We start from the raw sequence: 25,185 nt of genomic DNA on the forward strand, positions 1-25,185 counted from the left end.
AATGATCACCAATGTAAAAAGGCCACCTGTGGAATGGGAGAAAATATTTGCAAATCCTATATCTGATAAGGTGTTAATATCCAACATGTATAAGGAACTCATATAGCTCAATAGCAAAAACAAAACAAAATGAAACAAGTAATCTGATTTTAAAAATGGGCAAAGGACCTGAATAGATATTTTTCCAAAGTGGCTACACAAATGTCAAACAGGTATATGAGAAAGTACTCAACATCAGTATTCATCAAGGAAATGCAAATCAAAATCACAATATCACCTCACACCTGTTAGAAAGGCTATTATCAAAAGATAAGAGAAAACAAGTACTGACAAGAACATGGAGAGGGGCGCCTGGGTGGCTCAGTTGTTAAGCGTCTGCCTTCGGCTCAGGTCATGATCCCAGGGTCCTGGGATTGAGCCCCGCGTCGGGCTCCCTGCTTGGCGGGAAGCCTGCTTCTCCCTCTGCGACTCCCCCTGCTTGTGTTCCCTCTCTCGCTGTGTCTCTCTCTTCAAATAAATAAATAATATCTTTAAAAAAAAAAAAAGAACATGGAAAAAAGGTAACTCTTGTGCACTGTTGATGGGAATGCAAACTGGTGCAGCCATTCTGGAAAACAGTATGCAGGTTCCTCAAAAAATTAAAAGTAGAAATACCATATGATCTAGCAATCTCACTTTTGGGTATATATCCCAAGGAAATGAAATCACTATCTTGAAAAGATACGTATACTCCCATGTTCACTGCAACATTATTTACAATAGCCTAGACATGGAAACAGTTTAAGTGTCTATTGATGAATTAATGGATAGAGAAATGTAATACACACACACACACACACAGAGGAATATTATTCAGCCTAAAAAAAGAAAATCCTGCCATTTACAACCATATGGATGAATCTTGAGAGTGTTAAGCTCAATGAAATAAGTCAGTCAGAAAAAGACAAGTACTGTATGATCTCATTTATATGTGGAATCTAAAAAATGGAACTCAGAGAAACAGAGTAGTTTGATGGTTGCCATGGGCAGAAGGTGGTGGGGGAAATAGGTGAAGGTTGTCAAAGAATACAAACTTGCTGTTACAAGATCGGTACATTCTGGGGATGTAAGGTGCAGCATGGTGGCTGTAGTTAGCAATACTGTATCTTGGACTTGTAAGTTGCTAAGAGAGTATATCTTAAAAATTTTTACTCCTTGGGGCACCTGGGTGGCTCAGTCGTTGAGCATCTGCCTTCAGCTTTGGGTCATGATCCTGGGGTCCTGGGATCGAGCCCCGCATCGGGCTCCCTGCTCCGCGGGGAGCCTGCTTTTCCCTCTCCCACTCCCCCTGCTTGTGTTCCTGTCTCTCTCTCTGTCAAATAAATAAATAAAATATTTTAAAAAAATTTTTTACTGCAAAAAAATGGTAAATATGTGAGTGATAGATGTGTTAAATAACCTTATTCTTATGATCATTTTGCACATGTATAACAAATCATCATGTTTATACCTTAAAACTACATATATTATATGTCAATTATATCACAGTAAAAAAAAAGAAGAAATTGGCACAATCTCTGGAAAATGCAGAAGGTGGGTTGTCTGAATTTATTGTAGAGAGTAACGTGTATTTTTGGTATTTTGTAGGTGTTCACTCTTTGTTTAGTTATCTATATTATTAAAGGTTCTTTGTGTCGCATGCAGACATATTCTGGCTACTAAAATAGGAAACAAGACAAACAAAAGATTTATTGAAACACTGGTGTTTCTTTCAGAGTCAGAGTGCTTAGGAAAGGCCAGACGCAGGACAGCTGTTGAGAACCCAGTAGCAGAAGTACAGACATCCTTTATTCTAGAGCACTGCCATAATTATCATCATGCTCCATGATTTCAGTCTGGTCTTACTGGCCACACAAATAATTCTGGGAGAATCTTTCTGGCTCAGCTGGGTCAGGTTATACAGGGGTTCCATCTTCTATTACCAAGTTGGCAAGTTCTGTAGCAATGGCTACCAGGCCCCGCCTCGGTGTAATGGGTGGTAGAGCAAATTAAGAGCTCCGTGAGACTTTTCCAGGACTCTCCCATCCCCGGCACTCTGCTATTCTGTAAGAATAATGAAGACTCTCTGGAACAAGTAATAAGCTTGTTTATTTGAAAAATGGTTGGTTTTTAGTTTACCTAGCGAGGAGAGTGGGCTCAGATGTATCTGAAAGACTTTCCAGAAAGAACATATGAAGCTTTGAACTCTGAAACTTCATATATTTTTATGGGTTAAGAGTTAGTTCTTTGGAGTCAGGTTCAAATTCCCTTTCTGTCATTTCCTAATTCTGTGACTTTGGATGTGTTACTTTATCTGGGCATTAGCTTCCTTATTTTGAACCATTCTTTGGTTTTTCTGGCTCATAATAACTTTTGTATATATATATATTTTTTGGCATAATTAAAAACTTTAAATATGCTCAGGAAAGTTACTACTGCTACCAATAAAAATCTTCTCAGTTCCCTAGGATATGTGACCCCTAAGGAGACACATTTATTCTGATTTCTAGAGGTAAGAATGCAGTCAGGATGTTCAAAATAAGTTGTGTTTGGCTGAGCCAGGTCCTGAATCCTGAGAACTTGCTTGGAGCTCCTTTTGGGGCCTCTGTTCTGGAGGACTCATAAAGCAGAACTGGAAAAGCAGGATTGGCTGCCCTTAGGTTATTCTGGAGCCTTGTGGGTGTGTCCTTAGAAACACAAGCCAGATAGAGGGAAACAATTACCAACTAGAGAGGGTTTAAGAAAAATACAGAGTTTTTAATCTTTTCTCTAACATTTTTATGCTTTTGCACTTTAAAATGCTAGATGATTTATAATGAAATCAACTATAATACATATTTGATGAAATAAGCAACAACAATAAAAATGAAAATGCAAGGTATATGTGGCAAGAATCAGTGACAAGGATGAGGAGAGGATGCACACAGGTTAAACTCAGGGATAAAATGAGTAATCAGTTTTACTTTGAGTTTCTGGATAGGCAGGAAAAAAAAATAAAAGAATAGACCATGCTACATAAATCTTACAATGAGAAAAGAAGAAGCAGTTTTTAGGGAAGGCAAATTTTTTCTTTCTCTAAATTCAGCAAGAAACTTTTCCCATAAGACATCCTGGAGTGGATATTAAGTAATGTCACACCCAACTGCAGTTTTGCTCATCAGCAGCATGAGGATTTCCTGTTAAATGTATTTATTAGCCCCACCCCACCCCAAAATGTATTTATTCTCATGTTCTTCTCTTGGAATTTCTGACTCAGCAACTCTAAACATGTGATCTAGTGGGTCCACAGTACATTTTTTCTTTATTCAAAACACATAATTAGAAATTAAGAATTCGTGAAGTACTTTCCCAATTTTTACTTGACAATAGACTGGTGAGGTTCATCAGATTTTTTTTTAATACAAGAAAAGAAATGTATACTTTAAGACATCTAGTGATTTAAGACACTAGGGACTTGAATCCCTGGGATTTATTTCAAGTGATGCTGGACAAGAGGAAATAAGAGTTTAAGTCTATTAACATGAGGAAATTGTACCAATGTGATTGAGCAGAGGTTGGGAGGGTCTCAGATTGACTAAGTGTCCAACTATTGGATGAGTTGCTTTTGAGACCTTGCCCCTCTCTGTTAATCATCTGAGAATGTGTGTGCAAGTTCACCTTCTTTGTAAAGCCCTTTTAGTACCCACACCCTCCTCCAGGCATGTCCCTTACCTCCTTTCAAGGCATGTCCAAGGCACTTTTATACATAACTCTATCATTTCCCTCCACAGTCCTGGGGGACACAGTGCTAAGTGATAGCCCAGACTATCACTATCAACTGCTCAATGGCTGGACATCATTATTTATCTTGAGAGTACTGGCAGAATCTGACACATAGTAGGTACAGATCAAATAAGCACTACGTCTGCCTTCAGCTCAGGTCATGATCCCAGGGTCCTGGGATCGAGTCCCACATCCGGCTCCCTGCTCTGCGGGAAGCCTGCTTCTCCCTCTCCCACTCCCCCTGCTTGTGTTCCCTTTCTCGCTGTGTCTCTCTCTGTCAAATAAATAAATAAAATCTTTTTAAAAAAATAAATAAGCACTAAAGGGATATGTAAGAAAGGGGCATGTGTTATAGGAGAAAGGTGGGATATCTAGATATCTATCTGTTTATATGTCTGTCTTAATTTAGGAAATACCTAGAACTTCGGCCACATTTTCTGTACTGGAGAAATAGGCATTGCTGTGGTCATTTAATTCTAAAGTGGTGACTTGCTTTTGATTTGCTGCGGCAATTATCATACATGTGAAACTTTTAAAGCTACTTATTAAATGCACAGTCACTAGGGTTTAAAGAGATACTTCTGATCAAACCATTCAAAATTTCATCTTTGCCTTAGAGGCTTCCTTCTCTCTAGACCAATTTTTTTATATCCCTAAATTGAGTCATTCCTCACTGACCATTAGAACATCTACAATTGGTTCATGAATTCACTCAAAGTTTTTTTATATGGAGTAAAAAAAAATTCGGGCATTAAGATCTGGAACAATTAAGTTCCCGAGATTTTTAACATTAATAAGGAGTAGAGTGAAACTCAAGGAGGCCAAGTGACCTTCACAGGATCACACAACCAATAGCAGACAAGTTAGAATTTGAACTTCTTTCCTCTCTATGTCTTTCGCTCTTTCTACTCCTTTGTGGCACCTTGTCTGTTGGACATGTCTGTCTCATTGACAGACATGAACTGTTAGTATAGCACTCTAAAGATTCAGGGTGTGGGTACCAATGGGTGGAGATGTGTACCAGCAGCCTGAATGAACCAGCTAAGGGTTGGGACACTTGCAACAAGAGGTAAGTTGTTCTCTGAGAAGATGGAAATGGAAAATGCAAACCTAAGTGAATGTTCTTAGAAGCTTAGTTGGATTTGGGGTGAGAGTCAGACGTGTCTGGGTTGGGCATTTCTTGATTCCAAAGCCCAAAACTGATTTCTGTCTTTAGAAGCTTATGGAGAAGAGTGGGCTATGTTCCTGGGTAATATGATAGTAACCTGCTGAGCTTACGTTAATAACACCCGGGTTATAAAATGAAGGCAGTAGGGAAAAGGAGCATTCCCAGATCAGATATGAAATAGAAGTTAGGAAAGACCATGCTTCTTGGAGATGCATGTAAGGTAACTCGTTAACCAAAGGGGTAGTGTTTTGTTTCTATGGGCACCTGGAAGGCATGTGTAAGATCACATAGCTTGCTCACTCTTTTCAACTGCCTCCTTCTACACTGTTCTTTGTTCTCCACTAGCACTACTGCTTAGTGATAGAATGCACACTCTGGAATCAGGCTGCCTAAGTTCAAATCCTTCCCTCTTCTCTTACTAACTTGCCAACGTTAGTGACTTGGTCACATTCCTTACTTACAAAATTAAAGAAGAATACCCATTTTTCATAGTGATGTTAGAATGAAATTAGGTACTACATATACAGCACTTAGCTTAATGCTTAAAACAGAGTATGTACTCAGTTCATGCTAGCTACTGATATAATAATTACATTCCCAGCTATATCATTTCTGTTCTTATATTTCAATATCCATTCTCAGGAGAGAATAGAATAAGGAAATAGTGGGTGTTTCTGAGTACTCAAACCATATTGTTTGTAGTTACCCCTTATTTGTGGTTTTGCTTTCCACAGTTCCAGTTACCCACAGTCAACTGAGGTCTGGAAACAGATGATCCTCTTTCTGACATAATGTCAGAACATCAGTAGTAGCCTAATGCTGTATCACAGTGCCTGTGTAGTTCACGTCACTTCATCTCATCATGGAGACATTTTATTGTCTCACATCATCGTAAGAAGAGGAAAGGTGAGGACAGTATAGTAAGATATTCTGAGAAAGAGACCACATTTGCATAACTTTTATTAGTTTATTAAAATTCTCCTGTTTTATTATTACTGTTGTTCATTTCTAACTGTGCCTAATTTGTAAATTAAACTTTATTATAGGTATGTATGTGTAAGAAAAAGCAACATATATAAGGGATTCGTACTATCCACAGTGTCAGGCATCCACTGGCATCTTGGAACTTATCCCTCCCAGGTAAGGGGGCAGACTACTATAAATCCAACTCCGTGGGATTAGAGAGCTTGTTAGTCTTTTCTCCTGGAATTAGGTTCAGCAAATCTCACTCTTCTCATGAGTAACTAATTGCACAATTGCATGGGCTCTTCTACATTAGTGAACACAATCCCCTCATGTCATAGGTGCCAAGCGCACAAAGCAAGTGAGCAGTGTTGTGGCAGGACCAGGTCCCCTAACTCCCAGTGCTTACGTGTTTCAACCCACAGTTTGCCTCCTCTCTTAAGATAATCTGATTAGGTCGGTGACTTTATGATGATAAAGAAAAAATACATGTATTTAAAATTAATTTTAAGAAACTACAGTAAAAATGAAAAAATACACCTTTTCTGCTTATAGGTAGGCACAGGCGTGCCCAAATGAATTAAATAAAATAACGCAGACCCCCCTTTTTTGTTCAATATGCTATTATTTTACTTGTGAATTATAAGTTAAAATCACCTGGGGAAGTCACTTTGCTGAATGTTCTCCTTCTTTATCATCAAATTCCACAAATCCTCTTGAAAAGAAAAAAAAGAGAAAAAATGAATTATGACTGAGATTGAACAAGAATGTTAGAATGATCACTAGGATGTCTTATAATGTTTGAGCCACAATTTTGTTCTGCAGATTTTCCTATGTCATAAGTTAATAAGATGCAAGACTTTCATAACAGTTTGTAGTTGCAAGCTATTTATGCATAATTATCTCTTTGAATCTGCCAACAAATCTATTCATTAACTGTCTATTCATACATAAACTGCATAAGACAGATATTTTGGTATATTTGTTTAGTAATATATCCCCAGCATCTGGCATATAGTATAAATTAATAAATGTTTGAATTAAATAAATAATAAATAAATGGATAAATGAATGAATTTTTATTTCTTTTTACATATGAAGAAACTTCTAAAGCTCAAAGAGATTAAACAACCTGTCTAAATCACATAGCTGGTAAACTGCAAAGCAAAGTCTAAAACTGAGATGTCTAGAATCAGGAATTAATCCTAGAAGCACTATACTGTTGAAGGATAGGGTACACAGTAGCTGCTGGAAAGGTAAAATGATTAAAATGTGGCCTGTGAGAAGTTTATAGTCTAGTGGAGAAAATAGACACAATCAGATACAAGTAATTTAAAACAATGAACTAGTAATTTAAAACAATGAGGGGAGAAAAAAAATTGATTGAGGGTTCCTACAAAGCATTAGGAAATCTGGAGTATGAATACCTGCAGTTTGTAATCATAGGGGTCTTCACAGACCTTGTCTTTGGATTGCACTTTAGAAATGATTAAACTTGCCAGGCGGACAAGTCTACCTAGCAAGGCCTTGCTGGCAGAGAGAAGAGCCATGTACAAAGATGTTGGGGGTTTATACAAACATGACCAGTTCTGAAACAAATCATTTGGTATTGGGGGCATCAGGTGTTTGACTTCAGGAGTGAGATACGTGATTAATAGATACACAGGCTTCAGGAAAGAACATTTAACTTCAGCCAAATGCGTTTGTTCTGATTTTGAAGGCTATGGAAATTTACAAAAGGGTTTCAAGCATGGCAGTAATAGAACCCAACTTGTGTTTTTGTTATATAACTCTGATAGTAAGTAGAGGATGGTTTGGAGGGAGGGGACAGACAGAAACAGTGGAACTAATCATAAATCTAATAAAAAGAGCTCAGGAAGGAGGTGACGAAAAAACTCTACTAGGCCAGCTAGTCAGTGAAGTTGAAGAAAAGCATTGACACAGGAAAAAAATTAGAGGTAGAATATTCAGCAGTTTGAGGAAGGTGTTGACAAGCAGGAAAGATCCAAGAAGACCCCGAGGTTTCTGGATTCTGGTGGGTGGGGATGTGATTCCTGAAATAAGGAACATGGGAGGAGGAACAGGTTTGTGGGGTGATGGGTTTGGGTTTAGACCAGCTAAATTTCAGGTATTGGTGGAAAACGTAGGTGTAATTTTCTAGCAAACAGTTAATCATTTCAGTCTGAAGCTCAGTAAAAAGAACACAATAGACATCTGATTTTGGAAGTCATTGGAAGTCATGAGTCAGATAAAAAGAATGAGAAAGAATGGTTAGAGGTAGGGAGAGAACAAGGAAATTGTCGTGTCATGGAAATTCAGCAGGTGAGGGGAAATTCACAAGGATTGGAGCCTTCTCAAGGGGTCAGAGGATTTAAGAATAGGTATATTTTTTCAGAACAATGGTGACCAGAATCCAGTTTACACAGCTCTAAAGTAATCCAGAGTGGAGGAGGTGAGCTCTTCTATTCAATGTCCTGAAAGCACATATCTAGCATTTATTATGTGCCTGACACAGTACTTTGGTATCAGATATATTGGAGTAAATAAAGGAAATTCTCATCTTTATGAAATTCCCTCATTCCTGTCATTGTCTCTAATCAAATTTTGTCTTTTAAGGCTCAAATTGCATCTCATCCTTGCTATAAACACTCCCCTAAACATCCTGGTGTCAGTAGCTCCATTCTCCAGAAATTACCTGTGATGTTTTACTGACATTTATCTTAGTTAGCATGTTAGTCATCACGGCATTTGCTGTGTCATCTTACCATAAGGACTGCAAATCTTTGAGAAGGGATTTGCATTCTAGATTTTTCCTTCACAATTTCTGCCCCAACTTTGTATATACTAAGTGCTTAGAAACACTTCTTGATGGTCTCCTCCCATTCCCTATCCCCATTATATTTATGGTCTTCCCTTGGACAGAGAAAGGACAGCTAGATTTTTCCCTTGAGCAAGGACTGCTGTGTCTTGCTACAAAGATCCCTCAGGATTTCTCAGTCAAATTGCAGTAATGGGTTTTAGATCTGATCTCTAAGATACCTTTCCTTAATTAATCAATTCAACTATTTGCTGAGTGTCTCATTCAATCTATAAGGTACTGTGCTAGAGCCATGAGCTAGATAGACCTGATCCCTACTTTCACATAGCTGCATGACTACAAATAAATAGAGATGGTGATACATGTTATAACGACACTATGATAAGGTAAAGTAAGAGAGAAGAACTAGGGAATGAGAGAAGATAGTGTGAATAAGAGTGGTCATAGAACTGTTTTCTGAGGAGGTGACTTTTAGATGAGCTGTGAGACAAAGCACTAGCCACAAGAGAAGGAAAGAACATTTTAGGAAATGTAAGCAAGGGCAGAGAGCCTGAGATGGTTTTAAGCTCCAGAAACAGAAAGAACATTGTTTACTAATGAGGAAAAAAGGAAATGGTTGAAGTCGAAGTGCCATTCCCGAATCCAGAGCTGACAGCAATTGTCTTGTATTTCAGATAATGAGCTTTCAGGGTTAACAGAGGGGAAAAAAAGTGTTATTTTATGTCTGGGGAATTCTCAAAGGAAGGAATAAAAAGAAATATTATTGCTTCAACTCCTTGCATTGCTATTGTTGTGCTTTGTAACAATGTGAATTCAACTGGAGTGTAATGTGTACTTTGTACATAATGGGTATTACTCTTGCTTCCTTGTCAGCTTCCTCCTTGTTTACATTAACAATCACTGAAACTCAACAGTTGCAAAAGCAACACCAATAGGAAAAATAACCATACAAAAATAAACATCTGTGAGTTTCAATAATTTGTGCATGAAGATGGCATGCAGAATCCTGCCCATCACATGATGATATATTGATTTAAGCAAATCAGAGATTACAACATGGCCCCTGATTACTTCTCTATAGAAGTGTTTCTTAATGTTATTAGTCATAGACCCCCTGGAGAATCTAAAAAAAAGTCAGAAGCATTTCCCTTAAAAAAAAAAAGCTAAGATGCACATTTACACAAAATATGAATAAAAATTTAAAGGATATGTGGACCTTTAAGGGGAAGCCATGTAGTGCAGAGCATCTAATCAAGGGCTTTCAAAATTGTTGGGATATCAGAATCACCAGCAAGCTTGTTAAAAAGCATACCCTTAGCTTTGTCCTAGGAAGACACAAGATGAGATGAAGGAAACTTCATTTTGTACAAATTCTCCAGGGTTTCTAGACCACACTTTGTCAAACTGGGCTTTGGGGTCTATGAAGGAGAGAATTAGAGACAGAGGCTCAGTGAAGTGGAAATTGAAAGCACCTGGAAATTCAGAACAAATTGGATCTTGGAGAGCTGAAAGTAGGGAGCTTACGGTGGGTTGAATGAAAACAGAGTGAAGTAGAAGTGAAAATCAGAGCTGTGTAGATTGGAGTAAGATGTGTTAGGTGTTGGGCACAGGGGGGCTTGGAAGGAGATAGAGAACCCTGGGAAGATTCTGGGCTGTATGCTCTGCCACCATGGCAATCCCTCATGATCAACACTCATATGAGAGGTTCTCTAGATTGTCTCTGAAGAGGTATCAGCTACTCTCTCTGCTAACCCTCTTGAGTTTCTCAAACTAGAAAATAAAGGCAGGACTCATCACACCTCTCCCTAGTGCACACATCACTACTCACCACCTTCACCAAAGAATTACAGTGCCTGCACTGGGTGGGTCCTTTATTCTTTTAACTTTACAGATGAGAAAACTGAGGCACTCAGAGAAGGAGGGCCTTGATCAGGGTCACCCAGTCAAGTAGCACACGTGGGGAGACCAGAACCTGGCCTTCTGTTCCCTGGTCCGGTGCTCTTCCTCCTTCCTACTTGATCCGGAAATAAAAAATTATGGAACCACTTGTTGGGAATGTGCACACTCCAAAAGAATTTAGGGAAATTCACTCAGATGCAAATATATCTTAAGGTAGGGCAATACTTTTCAACTCAAATAATATATTGTCATGCACAGTTTTGTTTCTTATTCATTTTAATACAATGTGGTCATTACTGACAGCGAACCAGACAAAAGCAAGGTTTGTCTCAGGGCTTACGTGCTCCTAGTTATGGAGCGGAGGATGAACTCCACTGCATTCTCAATGATCTCTGTGCCCAAGAGGTTTAGGAATTTGGGGAATTCTTGCTCTGGGTTTTTGTCTGAGTCATCTGGCTTGTCATCTGGTTTGTCATCTGAAAAACAGAACAGAATCTCAGGTGATTCTCAGCAATAAGAAAGGGAAGATTCTTTTCTTTGAAGGGAGCCCCTAGACCGCTTTGTATCCCCTCTTGTTAATTATACAGCTTGGTACAGTTATATTTATTGAACATTTAATGCCTGCCCTGACAAAGTCTTCACATGCATCATCTCGCTTATTCCTAAAAACAGCATATATCAATACTTCTTAGACATGGGTTTCCTTTCTGATGGAGAAAATTGAAGCTCATGGAAGTTAAGTAACTTGTCCAGAGTTAAAAATGCCAGTGCCAGGATTGAAATATAGAATGCCCCCCACCTTTTAAAAAAGATTTATTTATTTATCTTAGAGAGAGAGTGTGAGAGTGAGTGGAGGGAAGGGCAGAAGGAGAGAGTCTTTAGCAGACTCCCCACTGAGCGAGGAGCCAGACACGGGACTCAATTCCATGAGCCTGAGATCATGACTTGAGACGAAATCAAGAGTCAGCCACTTAATGGACTGAGCCACCCCGGCACCCCCAGAATGCCCATTTTAATGTATTTTTCTCCATGCAATCCCTGACCTGTTGTAATAATAATGATGACATAATAATGGGTAGCATTTGTTACACATAGACCTATGACAGATGATCTGCATGCATGGTCACATCATTTTATCCTCACAGCAGCACTATGAAGTACGCAAAACTATTATCTCAAGCTAAAGGTCAAGAAGTTGAAGTTGAGAGAAGTTTAGGAGCTAGTGCAAAGCACAGAGTTAGTGAGTGGCCAAAATAGAGTTCAATCCCATGTCGGACTGGTATTAAAATCTGGATCCAAAAGCACTCAGTGCTGAACTGCATAGCCTTGTTCCCCACCCTCCCCACAATGGAAATACCTCTGTTTCTTTATATTCTCTAATTTTTCTACAGCAAACATAGATTACTTATAAAATACAAGATATCCACAACAACAAAAATGAGCTGTATGGCCTTTGACAGAAAAGTTATGATCTAACCACAAGTATGTTATAAGATTGAAAGTAGTATAATAAGAATGATGGCAAGGAGAAATTCTATCACTTGTACATCATTTGGTAGTTCTGTAAATAATGACTTTACAAATGCCGTGTGATTTTACCCTTGACCATTCTTATAGGGTATGCAGTTCTTAGCTCACTGGACTAAGAAACTGAAAAGATTAAGTGACTTGCAGGGGTCTCACAAATAGTAAGAGAGGATGGAGTTCTCATACAGGAATTCAGTAAAGTGGCAGGATAAAAAATCAGTGCACAGAAATCAGTGGCATTCCTATACACCAACAACAAGACAAAAGAAAGAGAAATTAAGGAGTTGATCCCATTTACAATTGCACCCAAAACCATAAGATATCTAGGAATAAATCTAACCAAAGAGGCAAAGGATCTATACTCAGAAAACTATAAAATACTCATGAAAGAAATTGAGGAAGACACAAAGAAATGGAAAAACATTCCATGCTCATGGATTGGAAGAAAAAATATTGTGAAGATGTCTATGCTACCTAGAGCAATCTACACATTCAATGCAATCCCCATCAAAATACCATCCACTTTTTTCAAAGAAATGGAACAAATAATCCTAAAATTTGTATGGAACCAGAAAAGACCCCGAATAGCCAGAGGAATATTGAAAAAGAAAAGAAAAGCTGGTGGCATCACAATTCCAGACTTCCAGCTCTATTACAAAGCTGTCATCATCAAGACAGTATGGTATTGGCACAAAAACAGACACATAGATCAATGGAACAGAATAGAGAGCCCAGAAATGGACCTTCAACTCTATGGTCAACTTATCTTTGACAAAGCAGGAATGTCCAATGGAAAAAAGACAGTCTCTTCAACAAATGGTGTTGGGAAAATTGGACAGCCACATGCAGAAGAATGAAACTGGACCATTTCCTTACACCACACACAAAAATAGACTCAAAATGGTTGAAAGACCTAAATGTGAGACAGGAGTCCATCAAAATCCTAAGGGAGAACACAGGCAGCAACCTCTTTGACTTCAGCCGCAGCAACTTCTTCCTAGAAACATCACCAAAGGCAAGGGAAGCAAGGGCAAAAATGAACTATTGGGACTTCATCAAGATAAAAAGCTTTTGCAAAGCAAAGGAAACAGTCAACAAAACCAAAAGACAACCGACAGAATGGGAGAAGATATTTGCAAATGACATATCAGATAAAGGGCTAGTATCCAAAATCTATAAAGAACTTATCAAACTCAACACCCAAAGAACAAAGAATCCAGTCAAGAAATGGGCAGAAGACATGAACAGACATTTTTCCAAAGAAGACATCCAAATGGCCAACAGACACATGAAAAAGTGCTCAATATCACTCGGCATCAGGGAAATCCAAATCAAAACCTCAATGAGATGCCACCTCACACCAGTCAGAATGGCTAAAATTAACAAGTCACGAAATGACAGATGTTGGTGAGGATGTGGAGAAAGGGGAACCCTCCTACACTGTTGGTGGGAATGCAAGCTGGTGCAGTCACTCTGGAAAAAAGTATGGAGGTTCCTCAAGAAGTTGAAAATAGAGCTACCATATGATCCAGCAATTGCACTACTGGGTATTTACCCCAAAGATACAAATGTAGGGATCCGAAGGAGTATGTGCACCCCGATGTTTAGAGCAGCAATGTCCACAATAGCCAAACTGTGGAAAGAGCCAAGATGTCCATCGACAGATGAATGGGTAAAGAAGATGTGGTATATATATACAATGGAATATTATGCAGCCATCAAAAGGAATGAAATCTTGCCATTTGCAACGACGTGAATGGAACTGGAGGATATTATGCTGAGCGAAATAAGTCAATCAGAGAAAGACATATATCATATGACCTCACTGATATGAGGAATTCTTAATCGCAGGAAACAAACTGAGGGTTGCTGGAGTGGGGGGTGGGGTGGGAGGGATGGGGTGACTGGGTGATAGACACTGGGGAGGGTATGTGCTCTGGTAAGCGCTGTGAATTGTGCAAGACTGTTGAATCTCAGATCTGTACCTCTGAAACAAATAATGCAATATATGTTAAGAAAAAAAAAAAGAAGAAGAAGGTAGCGGGAGGGGAAGAATGAAGCGGGGGAAATCGGAGGGGTAGACGAACCATGAGAGACGATGGACTCTGAAAAACAAACTGAGGGTTCTAGAGGGGAGGGGGGTGGGAGGATGGGTTAGCCTGGTGGTGGGTATTGAGGAGGGCACGTTCTGCATGGAGCACTGGGTGTTATGCACAAACAATGAATCATGGAACACTACATCTAAAACTAATGATGTAATGTATGGTGATTAACATAACAATAAAAAATTAAAAAAAAATAGAGGATGGAGTTCTAAATTCAGGCTTCTTACTCTTAACTCTTAGTCAAGTGCCTTTTGGAATGAGGACTAAGGATCCAGAGAGTGAGGCTGGGGACATGCAAGGTCCCTTGGGGGGTTTTGGCTTTGCTTTGTAGTCTGTTCAAGAGATTAAAAGTAAGGGAAGAGTGTCAGCAGCTTCAAGTGGCCTCCCCCCTGGACTCTGGTGCCTGGATGAAGTGGGACCCTTATCTTTCAGTTTTATTGTAGCCTCACAAGTAGTGTTGCCAGATTTGGTAAATAAAAATATAGGCTACCCAAATAAAGTTAAATATCAGATAAACAACAAATACTTTTTTTGTGTGTAAGAATGACCATGCAATATTTAGGTCATACTTAAACCAAAAAATTGCTCATTGTTTATCTGAAATTCAAATTTAACTGGGTATCCTGTATTTCCTTTGCCAACCCCACCACAAGTTTTAACTCAAAAAGTCCCAACATCTAGACCTTGTTCCCCATGACTCTGAATGAAGGAGATGTAACTAGCTTCTTGTGTGGAGGCTATCAAAAATTATGTTAGAAGCCTCGTATCTATATTATGTCCTAAAATGGAAACTCTTAGTCAAAAAATATGGCTTTCAAATCTGCAAGCATTTGTTGTTTACCAAACAACAACACAAGATTTGTTCCTTTAGCTGTTGGTGTTTTCATTCAGCAAGTATTTTTTGAGCCTACCATGATGTGCATAGCATATGCTAAGAGTTAAGGTATGAATGAACATATATAGACATGATCCTTACATGGAGTGCAGGGCCACCACAGTGACCAGAATTGCTGTGTTTTCATCACAGGAAGAAGGAAAGAGAATGGAAATTTGTGATGTGCCTGTTGAGCAGGTACTGGGATATTGTATTACTGGGATATTGATTAAAGCATGACATGCTTTAATCTTTATTTAGTTCAGTGAAAATATCACGGTTTTATAGAAAACAGATGCTCAGAGAAATTAAATGACTCACCTAACATCACACCTCTAGAATCTGGCTGAGCCAAGGTTTGAGCCTAAATTGTTTTAACTCCACAGAGCACATTATTTACATGATATAGTACTATCTTCAAGCAGTTTTCCCCTGAAGACATTTACCAGGTACAAAACAGCAATTTCTTGCATGAAAAGTAAGTTCCTTTTTCCTATGTTGCTATATGCATACTTGCATAACAAGTTAATTTTACTGACCTTTTATTTTAATATGACACTAAATGCTAGCTTTTCATTATACAAAGAGCTCTGGTTTGGAATATGTGTGAAGATTGGATATTTGGCTCCAGCCCTTGGACCATAGCTATATTAAGAGGTTTTAGAGTATGGTGGACCATATGTTTTGGAGTCCTATATACCTGAGTTTGATTCCTGTCTTCAGCAAAAAAATCCACCATGTAACCTTGCACACAATACTTAACCACTCTTTTTCTCAGTTTCTTCATTGTGTTATTGTCAGTATTGAAAGATACTTTATATATCTTTCACATATATCATGTATGTGTATATATATATGCATATATATGTATATACCCGTATCTACATACATATATACCACTTATCACCGGGTCCAAGGTAAACCCACAATAAATGCTTGCTGCATTTGCTGCATTACTATGGATATATAACCATAATAATGGGTGCATATATATATATAATAAAATATATTAATAGTAATAGTAACAAAATGATTCATAGTAGCTTCTTTCTCTTGTGCTTTAGGAGATTATGAAAATTGAAAAATGTGGTTAAAATATTAAGGCATTTGAAAATGTTGAAAAACAGAAAAATAAATAAAAATAATAAAAATTAAGAAGTCTGACATACTAGAAACAAATTAGCAAAGCTAATAGTTGAATATTTTTTCTTTTCAAATATAATATGGACTAGCCTTTATTTATATTAACTACTTGGTTGAGTTTTTCAGTAAATGTTACCATAAAGTTCAGGGAAAAAATACAGTACTGCTGGTATTTGTATAGTGTTTATAGTTTACGAAGTGATTACAAAAGCATAGTCATTTGACCTGGTGAAGTTGATTGTTACCGCATTTTATAGATGAAGAAACTGAGGTTCAAAGCAATGGACTGATTTAACCAGTTTCAGAGTTCGTGAGAGACAGAGCTGGGGACTGGTCCTTAGAATATAAATCTCATCTTTCGCTTTACTGTAGCAATGACTCCGGATGTTGATGGTCACGGTGGTGTCTGAGGCCATCTCTGTGGCAGTTCCATTAGGGTACCTGCCTCTATGTTCTGCTGGTGCACAGTGGCTGGCTAATAGTGTTGAGTTCTGCCAGGTTACATTTAGAACATTTCAAAAGGCTCTGTTACTAAACTATTTGCACTGGCTGTGTTTTCTGACCTATCCTTCTGAATAAAGACAAGTCAAGAGCTCACCACCTTCTGCAGGCCAAAAATAAGTTAAGGGGAATCTTACAAGCTGCCTTGTGGTCCTCTATGTGCTTGGGACAGACATGAAAGAAGTAGGCGCTTAGTCATAATGGACAGAATCGAAGGACCTGGGGTTTCAGTCCCAGGTATGCCTCTTCTACCTGTGTCTTTGCCCAAGTGACTTTCCTTCTGCAAGCTTTGTTTGTTAACCTGCTGAGAGGGAAATGATAAAACTTTGAATATTTACTTAAGAGGATTATTATGAGACTCAAATGAAATAATACATGATAACAGTAACAGTTACTATTTACTGGGTGCTTATTAAGGACCGGACTTTTGTCTCTTGTTCAATTTTATTCAATTTTCATGATAACTTTATGAGAAAGTTAACTACTGATATTCCCTTTAACATGTGAGGCCCAGAGAGGTGAAATAACATGCCTGAAGTCACATTCCTGATCAGTGTAGAGCCAGGCCTAGGAGTCTTATTCCGGGGTATATATTCTTTTTTTTTTAATATATTTTTTTAAAGATTTTATTTATTTATTTGACACACAGAGAGAGATAGTGAGAGAGAGAGAGAGATCACAAGCAGGGGGAGCAGCAGGCAGAGGGAGAGGGAGAAGCAGGCTCCCCGCAGAGCAAGGAGCCCCATGTGGGGCTCGATCCCAGGACTCTGGAATCATGATCTGAGCTGAAGGCAGCGGCTTAACCAACTGAGCCACCCAGGCGCCCCTCCAGGTATATATTCTTTACCTTTAAACATTATTTGTTAGAATCATCAAAAAATAAATCTCCCCCCCCCCGCTGTCAAGAAATTTATAATATAATAGTGTCACTGTATTACATGAATATATAAGAAAAAAGATCATCCCGAACTTCATACACTCACTGAGGATAGAGGCTGTAACTGAAGCACGTTAGAATGAAAATCCTACTTTCTTTTTGTTAGATCTGCCTCTAGTTCCCTAGTCCAATGCTCTTTCTGCACTGCCCAAAGCCCCCTTTCCCTCTTTCCCCTTTATGTTCTGGATCAGTGCTGCTGCCTCCCTGGACTCCTGGCTGACTACTGCATATTGCATGAGCCGCATTCAGAAGCACTCACCGGCCTGGCAAGTCAGGATTAAGACGAGTAGTCCCAGGACAATTGTCAGCCGCAGCACTGAGACAGCCATGCCTGTAGCGCTGGGTATTGGTGCAGATCACCTGTTCAGATGCTCCCAGAGACTTGCTCCATTTATAAGGCATTTATAGGTGACATCATCTGCTATGGAATTTAGGTTGTTGCACAAGATATCTGCACAGCTTGTGCTTGGATTTCTATAATGAACCCTGCCCTATCTTTTAAACCAAAAGTTTTTCATATAGGGAAAGAAAAACCCTGTCAGTGTTTCTAATGTGTATTTTATAAAGAGCACTGGAGTAGCTCTTTACAGGTAGTTACAATGCCAGCATTGATTATCCGATGGCTCTCAGGCAGAATGACTATGCAGGGCTAAGGAACAGGCAACAAATCAGATTAGTGAGGTGTGCCTACTCTCCTCCCTGTGTACTCTGCTTGTTTTTCCATGCTCTGAACTAATTACTTGTCCCCACGTGGGCATGCCCATTCACACCCTCATGCCCTTAGCTCATGCTCTTTGTCCCAGGATATCCTCCCCATCATCTCCCCTAAGAACATTCCTCCTATTCCTCAGGCTCAAGTTCAAATGCCCCCTTCCCTGTGAAAGCTTCATGATGATGATTCCACCCCACTCCAGACAACTGCTCTATCGTCTGCCTTCTGGAACCCTGACATATTATTTGAGAATGAAGTTCTTGACGAGCTCCCTTCTTCTTTAGCCCATGAATCTCTTAAGGGCAGAGTGTTTTATTCACTACTGAATCTTCAGGGAGCTTCGTATGGCTCTTCTAATTGTTCTCAGCTTTGACTTCGCGTCCTTGGGAAGCTTGTTCTGGTTCTTCCTGGTAGAGGTAGATGCTCCTCTATGTGCCTGATAGGTGTGTGTCTAAATGTCTCCGCCAATATGCTGTAGGTTCCTTCAGGGCAAGACTGTCTTTTTCAGAGTTGAATACATGTTACTCAAGGCATATAGCAAACATTTAAAAAAGTAAAGAAAAATAAATTTTTGCACTCTGTAAAAAAGAATATTGGGGTTGAGATGAGACACTCAGGGGTTAAATTTAGTTCAAGTCTATATGATATTGGTTATCCTGATAACTGCTATAAATTTAGTTAATTAGGATGAGGCTTTAGTTCCTAAACTTACAGATTGACCAAAACATATACACTGTGAGTATCAGAGGGCCCTATTGTATTAATTGAGATATGGAAACAGGAGGCTTGTCTGGTGTCACAGAGCCAGGACATGGCTCTCTAACTCAGGTTAGTACTTCTCTGTAGACACCAGGCTGCACTTGAAAGCAATCAAGCAGCTCTGCTTGGACCCTTCCAGGTCTTCTCTCCCACTCCAACCTATTTTCTTCTTCTTCTTCCTCCTCCTCCTCTTCTTCCTCCTTCTTCTTTCTTCTTCTTCTTCTTCTTCTTCTTCTTCTTCTTCTTCTTCTTCTTCTTCTTCTTCTTCCTCTTCCGCTTCTGCTTCTTCTTTCTTCTTTCTTCTTCCCCTTCCCCGTCCCCTTCTCCTTCTTCCTCTTCCTCTTCCTCTTCTTCCTCTGCTTCTGCTTCTGCTTCTGCTTCTTCTTTAAGAGAGAGTTGGGGGGTGGGGAGGCAGAGGGAAAGAGAGAATCTTAAGCAGTTTCCACACCCAGCACAGAGCACAACATGGGGCTTGATCTCAGAACCCTGAGATCATGACCTGAGCTGAAATCAAGAGTCAGACGCTTAACCAACTCAGCTACCCAAGCACCCCACCCAGGTGCCCCACTCCAAACTACCTTATTAAGAAGACCCCGATCCTGTTACTCCTATACAAAGTGTTGTGAGCTAGAGATAGTGGTCCATAGTAGGAAGCTTTCAATGAGTTAGATTAATGCCATCAGGGTCACTGCTTAGCAGAGCACTGTGCTTGTCCAGTGGTCTTAGGGGGAAAATAACACTCAAGCTTCCTCTTTTAGCCATGCTGTGGTCCCTGATATGTGGCTGTATTTGCATGGGAAAGACTAACAATACCTTCTGCTTTGTACAAGCTTTGAGCCCTCAGGGGGCTCTTATTCACCATAAGAACACTGTACAGGCAAGCAAAGACTCTAATATTGCAACCTGGAAGAGAGGCCTACTGTTCTCAAGGATACCAGCTAAATGGGGCATGCAGACAAGTTCCTGAATCAGCTTTCATTGGTCTGGTATCAAGGAAAAAACACCACACTGAGGGGGCAGGATAGCTGGATGCTATTCCTGTCGGTACCACTGACTCATTGTATGACCCTGATTAAATACTCTCTGGGCCTGATGCTCAGTTTTCTGTGTTCGCTGTATTTTTATCTCTTCTTTTCTGTTGGTTTATTCCTTTTAGTTTCAGATTTCAGTTAAAATGCCTCTTTTCTGAGGAAAACTGTGACTCTCTAATGTAACTCAGATCCCTCTATTGTAATCTTTTGTATACTCTGTGTTCTTCTTTCTTAGCATTTAAATATTATTTTTTGTTTCATTATTTAAGTGTCTCTTCCCAGAGATGTTAAAATCCAGGATGGAAGGACTCTGGTCTATGTTGTTCACTGAGACAGCTCTGGTTTCCAGAATAGTGTATGTAGAAGATACCCAAAAAATACATACCAAATAAATGAATAATTTATCATCTGTGAAACTGGGACATATTATAATTTTCTGCCTACTTGTCTGCAGTATTTAAGGATATGAGAGATAACAGATAAAATACCTGATAAGCTGTAAAGAATCTTTATTTATTTGTTTTCCCAGTTTTATTGAGATATACTTCACATACATCACTATATCAGTTCAAAGCATATAGCATGATGTTTTGATTTACATATATTGTGAAATGATTACTGCAATAGGTTTAGCTGACATCCATCTTCTCATGTAGATACAATATAAAGAAAGGAAAAAGGAAAAATATTTTATCCTTGTGATAACTCATAGGATTTATTAACAACTTTCCTATGTATCATGTAATAGTGTTGGTTAGAGTCCTGTACTCTAGTACTTCGTATCTCATAAATGGGAGTTTGTACCTTTTGACCACCTTCCTCCAATTTCTTCTCTCCCCACCTTATGCCTCTGGTAACTACAAGTCTGATCTCATTTTCTCTGAGTTTGGTTTTTTATTGTTGTTTTTTAAATTCCACATGTAAGTGAGATCACACGATATTTATCTTCATCTGTCTGACTTATTTGACTTAGCATAATGCCTTCAAGGTCCAACCATGTTGTTACAAGTGATAGGATTTCCTTGTGTTTTTTTTTTATGGCTTAATAATATTCCACTGTGTGTGTGTGTGTGTGTGTAAGACGATCTCTGGCCATCCACTGATGGCCAGTTAGGTTGTTTCTATGTCTTGGCTATTGTAAATAAGGAGCCTATAATGTGTGCCATATTAATAGCAGTTTAGAAGATGTGACTTATACTCCACCGGCATAAGCAAATGAATTTGCCTTTAGGTAGAGAAGAAACTGAAGTTATGAAAGATGGTTTCTCCAAGCTGGGAAGACAAAGATAAGGTCCTTCTCTTGGAATGCCATTCTAGTGTGGTAAGAAGATATGAGAATGAAAGGAATATGGAACTCTTTAATTCCTATGGACATTTCCATGCATAAATGACAGTTATCAGGGTTCTTAATACAGGAAAGAATTGCAATCTGGGTTGGAAATCTCACAGAAGGATTTTGATGTATGTGTTATTGGTTAAGCATGGGCTTTGGGATCAGACAGAAGTTTCAGATTTGCCACTTATAAGTTGTTTGACCTTGTCACCTTAGAAGTATTTCCTAATCTCTTTATGCTTTGAATCCAATATTTATAAAATAGGAATAATGATATCTCTCAGGGTTGTTACAAGTATTTGATGAGAAAATATAGGCATACAGTTAGCACAGTGCCTTGAGCATGCTAAGTAAAAAATAAGTGGTAGACTAATCATTCTATTCTATTCCATTCCATTCTACCCTACCCTATCCTATTATTCTACCCTGTCCTATCCTATTCTGTTCTGTCCTATGCTCTTCTCTCCTGTCTTATCCTATCCTGTTCTACCTTGGGTTGTCCCAGAGGATGGAGTGACAGTTAGCCATGTAAGCAGCATTAGGGCTAATAATAGTAATAGGCTAATGTGGATAACTCTGTCCAGGTATCATACTAGATGCAACATATCGGTGAAGCTGGTGGGAGGCTGCTGTTATTATTCTAATTTATATAAGGAATTCAAGCTTGGAGAAATTAAATAATTTGTCCAGGCTTACAAATCATGTGTGAGCCACAGTAAGGAATTGAACTCAAGGATGTGTGATTTCAAAGTTTGCACTCCTATTATATTATGTTGCATTGGCATGTGCTCAGGGCTACTACTGACAAAGAGCCTGGGTCAAACAAGGAAGCTTGCACTCACTAGCCTGCTTGCTTACAGATCCATCTGTGTCTGCTTTGTTTTTCCCATTAGTCTGTAGGTTTCCCACTGATTCCTGGATGAAGCTCTGACCCACCTTATTCACCTCTATTGTAGCTCAGCTTGATGTATCAGAAGTGCAGGATATGGAGTGTCTTAATCCTTGGCAGAAAGTAAACTGGAGATAGGGCTATAGAATAAAACACAAGATGTCCAATTAAATTTGAATATCAGATAAATACTGAATAATTTTTTCATATAAGTACATCCCAAATATTTCACAGGACAAACTTATACTAAAAATATTTGTTGTTCAGCTGAAATTTAAATTTAACTGAGTGTCCTATACTTGTATCTGCCCAATCTTGGCAACCCTACAGGGGTAGGCACTCGTCAGTGTTTTCTTGCATTTAACCCCAGATCAGAGAGGGAACGACAAGGATGAGGAAGTCAAATAAATGATTAAAAGTTAGTACATGAGAAGGGAAAATCACGTGTGGAAAGTGGAAGTCGGAGGTTATCGAGGGGCCTAGTTCCTCTTTAATGTCACATCAGGGACATATATTTCCCCTGTGTTCCTCATAAGCAAATCATTAGCCTCTCTCTTGTTTTTGGTTCACTCTAGCTAAAATTTTAGACCAGCTCTGGAAGGAATGAATGTGGCTTTAGGAAGGGCTCCCCAGGCCTTCGTGACCATGTGCTGAGGAGTGACCATACTCTTTGTCACCTTTCTACATGTAGCTTCTGTCTTAGTCAATCCTTATGCCACTGATCAATTTATTAATTTCTTATTCAATGGACATTTATTGAGCTTGTGCTATTTGCCAGGTGTTCTGCTAGGCATGAGGGACAAGAAAATGTAAAACACTAGTCCCTGACCTCACCTTTGTTGAGGAGGCAAATATGTAACCAAATGATTATAATTTAAATATGAGACATGCTAAGGGAGCTATGAACAGATTCCTATGGGAGTGTATCATATAGTGGTTAACATTGTCTCAAGAGGCAATCATGGAGGTATCATTTGTTTGGGGCCTTGAAAAACGGGTCTATGGGTGTTCACTATGCAAGCAAGTTGTGGAGAAGACACTTCACGTGGGAGACATGACATCTACAAAAGCACAGAAGCATGGAAGAGCGTAACATATTTCTAGGAATGAACCTTCAGACTCTTCAGTAGTATTAGAAGTGAACATTAAAATGAGCTAACTGAATCTTGAAGTTTGCTTTAATTAACAAACATGCCAAGAAGAAATAATAGAGAGAGAGGGAAGGAGGGAGAAGAGGAAACAGGATATTGGGAAGTGTAAGAAATCACAAATCACTAAGTATTAAAGTTCATAGTTAGTTTTTCCTCTGTTCTTATTTCCCTATTACAATCTCAGATAAGCACATGGCCATCCATCAATTTAAGAGTTAGAAATTCAAATTTCTTTTTTTTTTTTTTAAGATTTTACTTATTCATTTGATAGAGAGAGAGAGAGGGAAAGCACATATGGGGGGGAGGGTCAGAGGAAGAAGCAGACTCCCCACTGAGCAGGGAGCCCCATGAGTGGCTCAATCCCAGGACCCTGAGATCATGAGCTGAGCTGAAGGCCAACATTTAACTTGACTTAGCCACCCAGGCACCCCTAGAAATGCAAATTTTCTTTAACTCTTTTTTCACTATGGAGCCCATTTGTTCACAAAGTCCTATCAATTCTCCTATTAAATAGCCTTCACATTTATCAAATTCTCTTCATTTCCACCATAAGTGTCATAGTTTGGGACTTTGTCTTGACTGTTGAAATAACAACTTGTCTTCCTGATGTACACCTCTCCTATCACCTCAACATTGCTGTCATTTTTATGTTTCTAAACATGATTATGTTAATATCCTTGTCATTTCTCTTCTCTAATAATTTCCATGGCTCCTTACTGCTTGTGGAGAAAGCCCTTCATAAATTATTTTCAATCAATAGTTTTACTTTATCTTAGTCATAGTATAGAATGAGTCTTAGAGCACAGGTGTGCAGTCAGATGGCCTGGATTTCATTTCTGACTTCATAAGGACTAGTATTTACCTGGCAAGTACTGAAATGCTCACACAGATTGTTTATATCCAGTCCACTAAGGAGGATCAGTCTCTGTCCCTTCATTATTTTATTATATAATTATTTATTATATAATATCTTTCCAGTTCCTAATAGTGACTAGAGAACTTTAGTTTTCCATCCTGAATATGAAGATAACAAGTGTCAGCTTCATAAAATTTTTATGAGCATAAATGAGATCATGCTATAAAGAGCTTAGCACAATGTGTGTCTAATACATGTTACTCTTTGCATTATAACCTCCCACCACTCTTGAATACAGCTTCCCCTCTTGCCTTACCAGGCATACCTCCAGAGTATTAGTTATTCCATCACTCCATTAATTTTACTTGGAATATCCAACTCCCACCAACTCATCCTTCAGAAAAACATTGTGACCACATCCCTGGCCTAATGCATGGCAAAATTAATCACTTCTGCTGTGGGCTCATTTGCACACACCGCTATTACAGTAAGCATTATTTTGAGTCCTAAGCTATTGTTTTATTTTTGACACCTTCATTAAATTATAGGCTCCTCAAGCATGAGCCGTACTTTATTTATCCTCAGATACTCTTTGCCTACAATCATGACTGGCAAGTAGACAGTGTTGAATAAATGCAGTGGATATTCAATGGATGTTCATTAGATGTGTGAATGGACAACTGGGGCTAGTGGCAGAGGATCCTAGATTCCCACTGAAATGAGAGCCAAAACTCAGGCC

The 25,185-nt window shown here is 38.9% G+C and overlaps 1 protein-coding gene across 2 annotated transcripts; it reads right to left on the reverse strand.

The window, feature by feature from the left end:
- Positions 1–1,750: 1,750 nt before the first annotated feature.
- C7H5orf46 (chromosome 7 C5orf46 homolog) lies at positions 1,751–18,078 on the reverse strand. Of its 2 annotated transcripts, XM_044916871.1 has the most exons (5): positions 17,975–18,078; positions 11,271–11,279; positions 10,969–11,104; positions 6,569–6,626; positions 1,751–2,705 (listed from the first exon to the last, which is right to left on the reverse strand). In XM_044916871.1, exons 1-4 carry the CDS (start codon positions 18,042–18,044, stop codon positions 6,578–6,580), a joined length of 264 nt encoding a protein of 87 aa, XP_044772806.1. In that variant the 5' UTR covers positions 18,045–18,078; the 3' UTR covers positions 1,751–2,705; positions 6,569–6,577. The 2 variants fall into 2 exon arrangements, with proteins under 2 accessions (XP_044772806.1, XP_021557626.1); XM_021701951.1 differs by lacking the exon at positions 11,271–11,279 and having other exon boundaries at positions 1,754–2,705.
- Between the last annotated feature and the right edge of the window lie 7,107 nt (positions 18,079–25,185).

The sequence above is a fragment of the Neomonachus schauinslandi genome, chromosome 7 (genome assembly GCF_002201575.2).
Source record: "Neomonachus schauinslandi chromosome 7, ASM220157v2, whole genome shotgun sequence".
Lineage (NCBI taxonomy): Eukaryota > Metazoa > Chordata > Mammalia > Carnivora > Phocidae > Neomonachus > Neomonachus schauinslandi.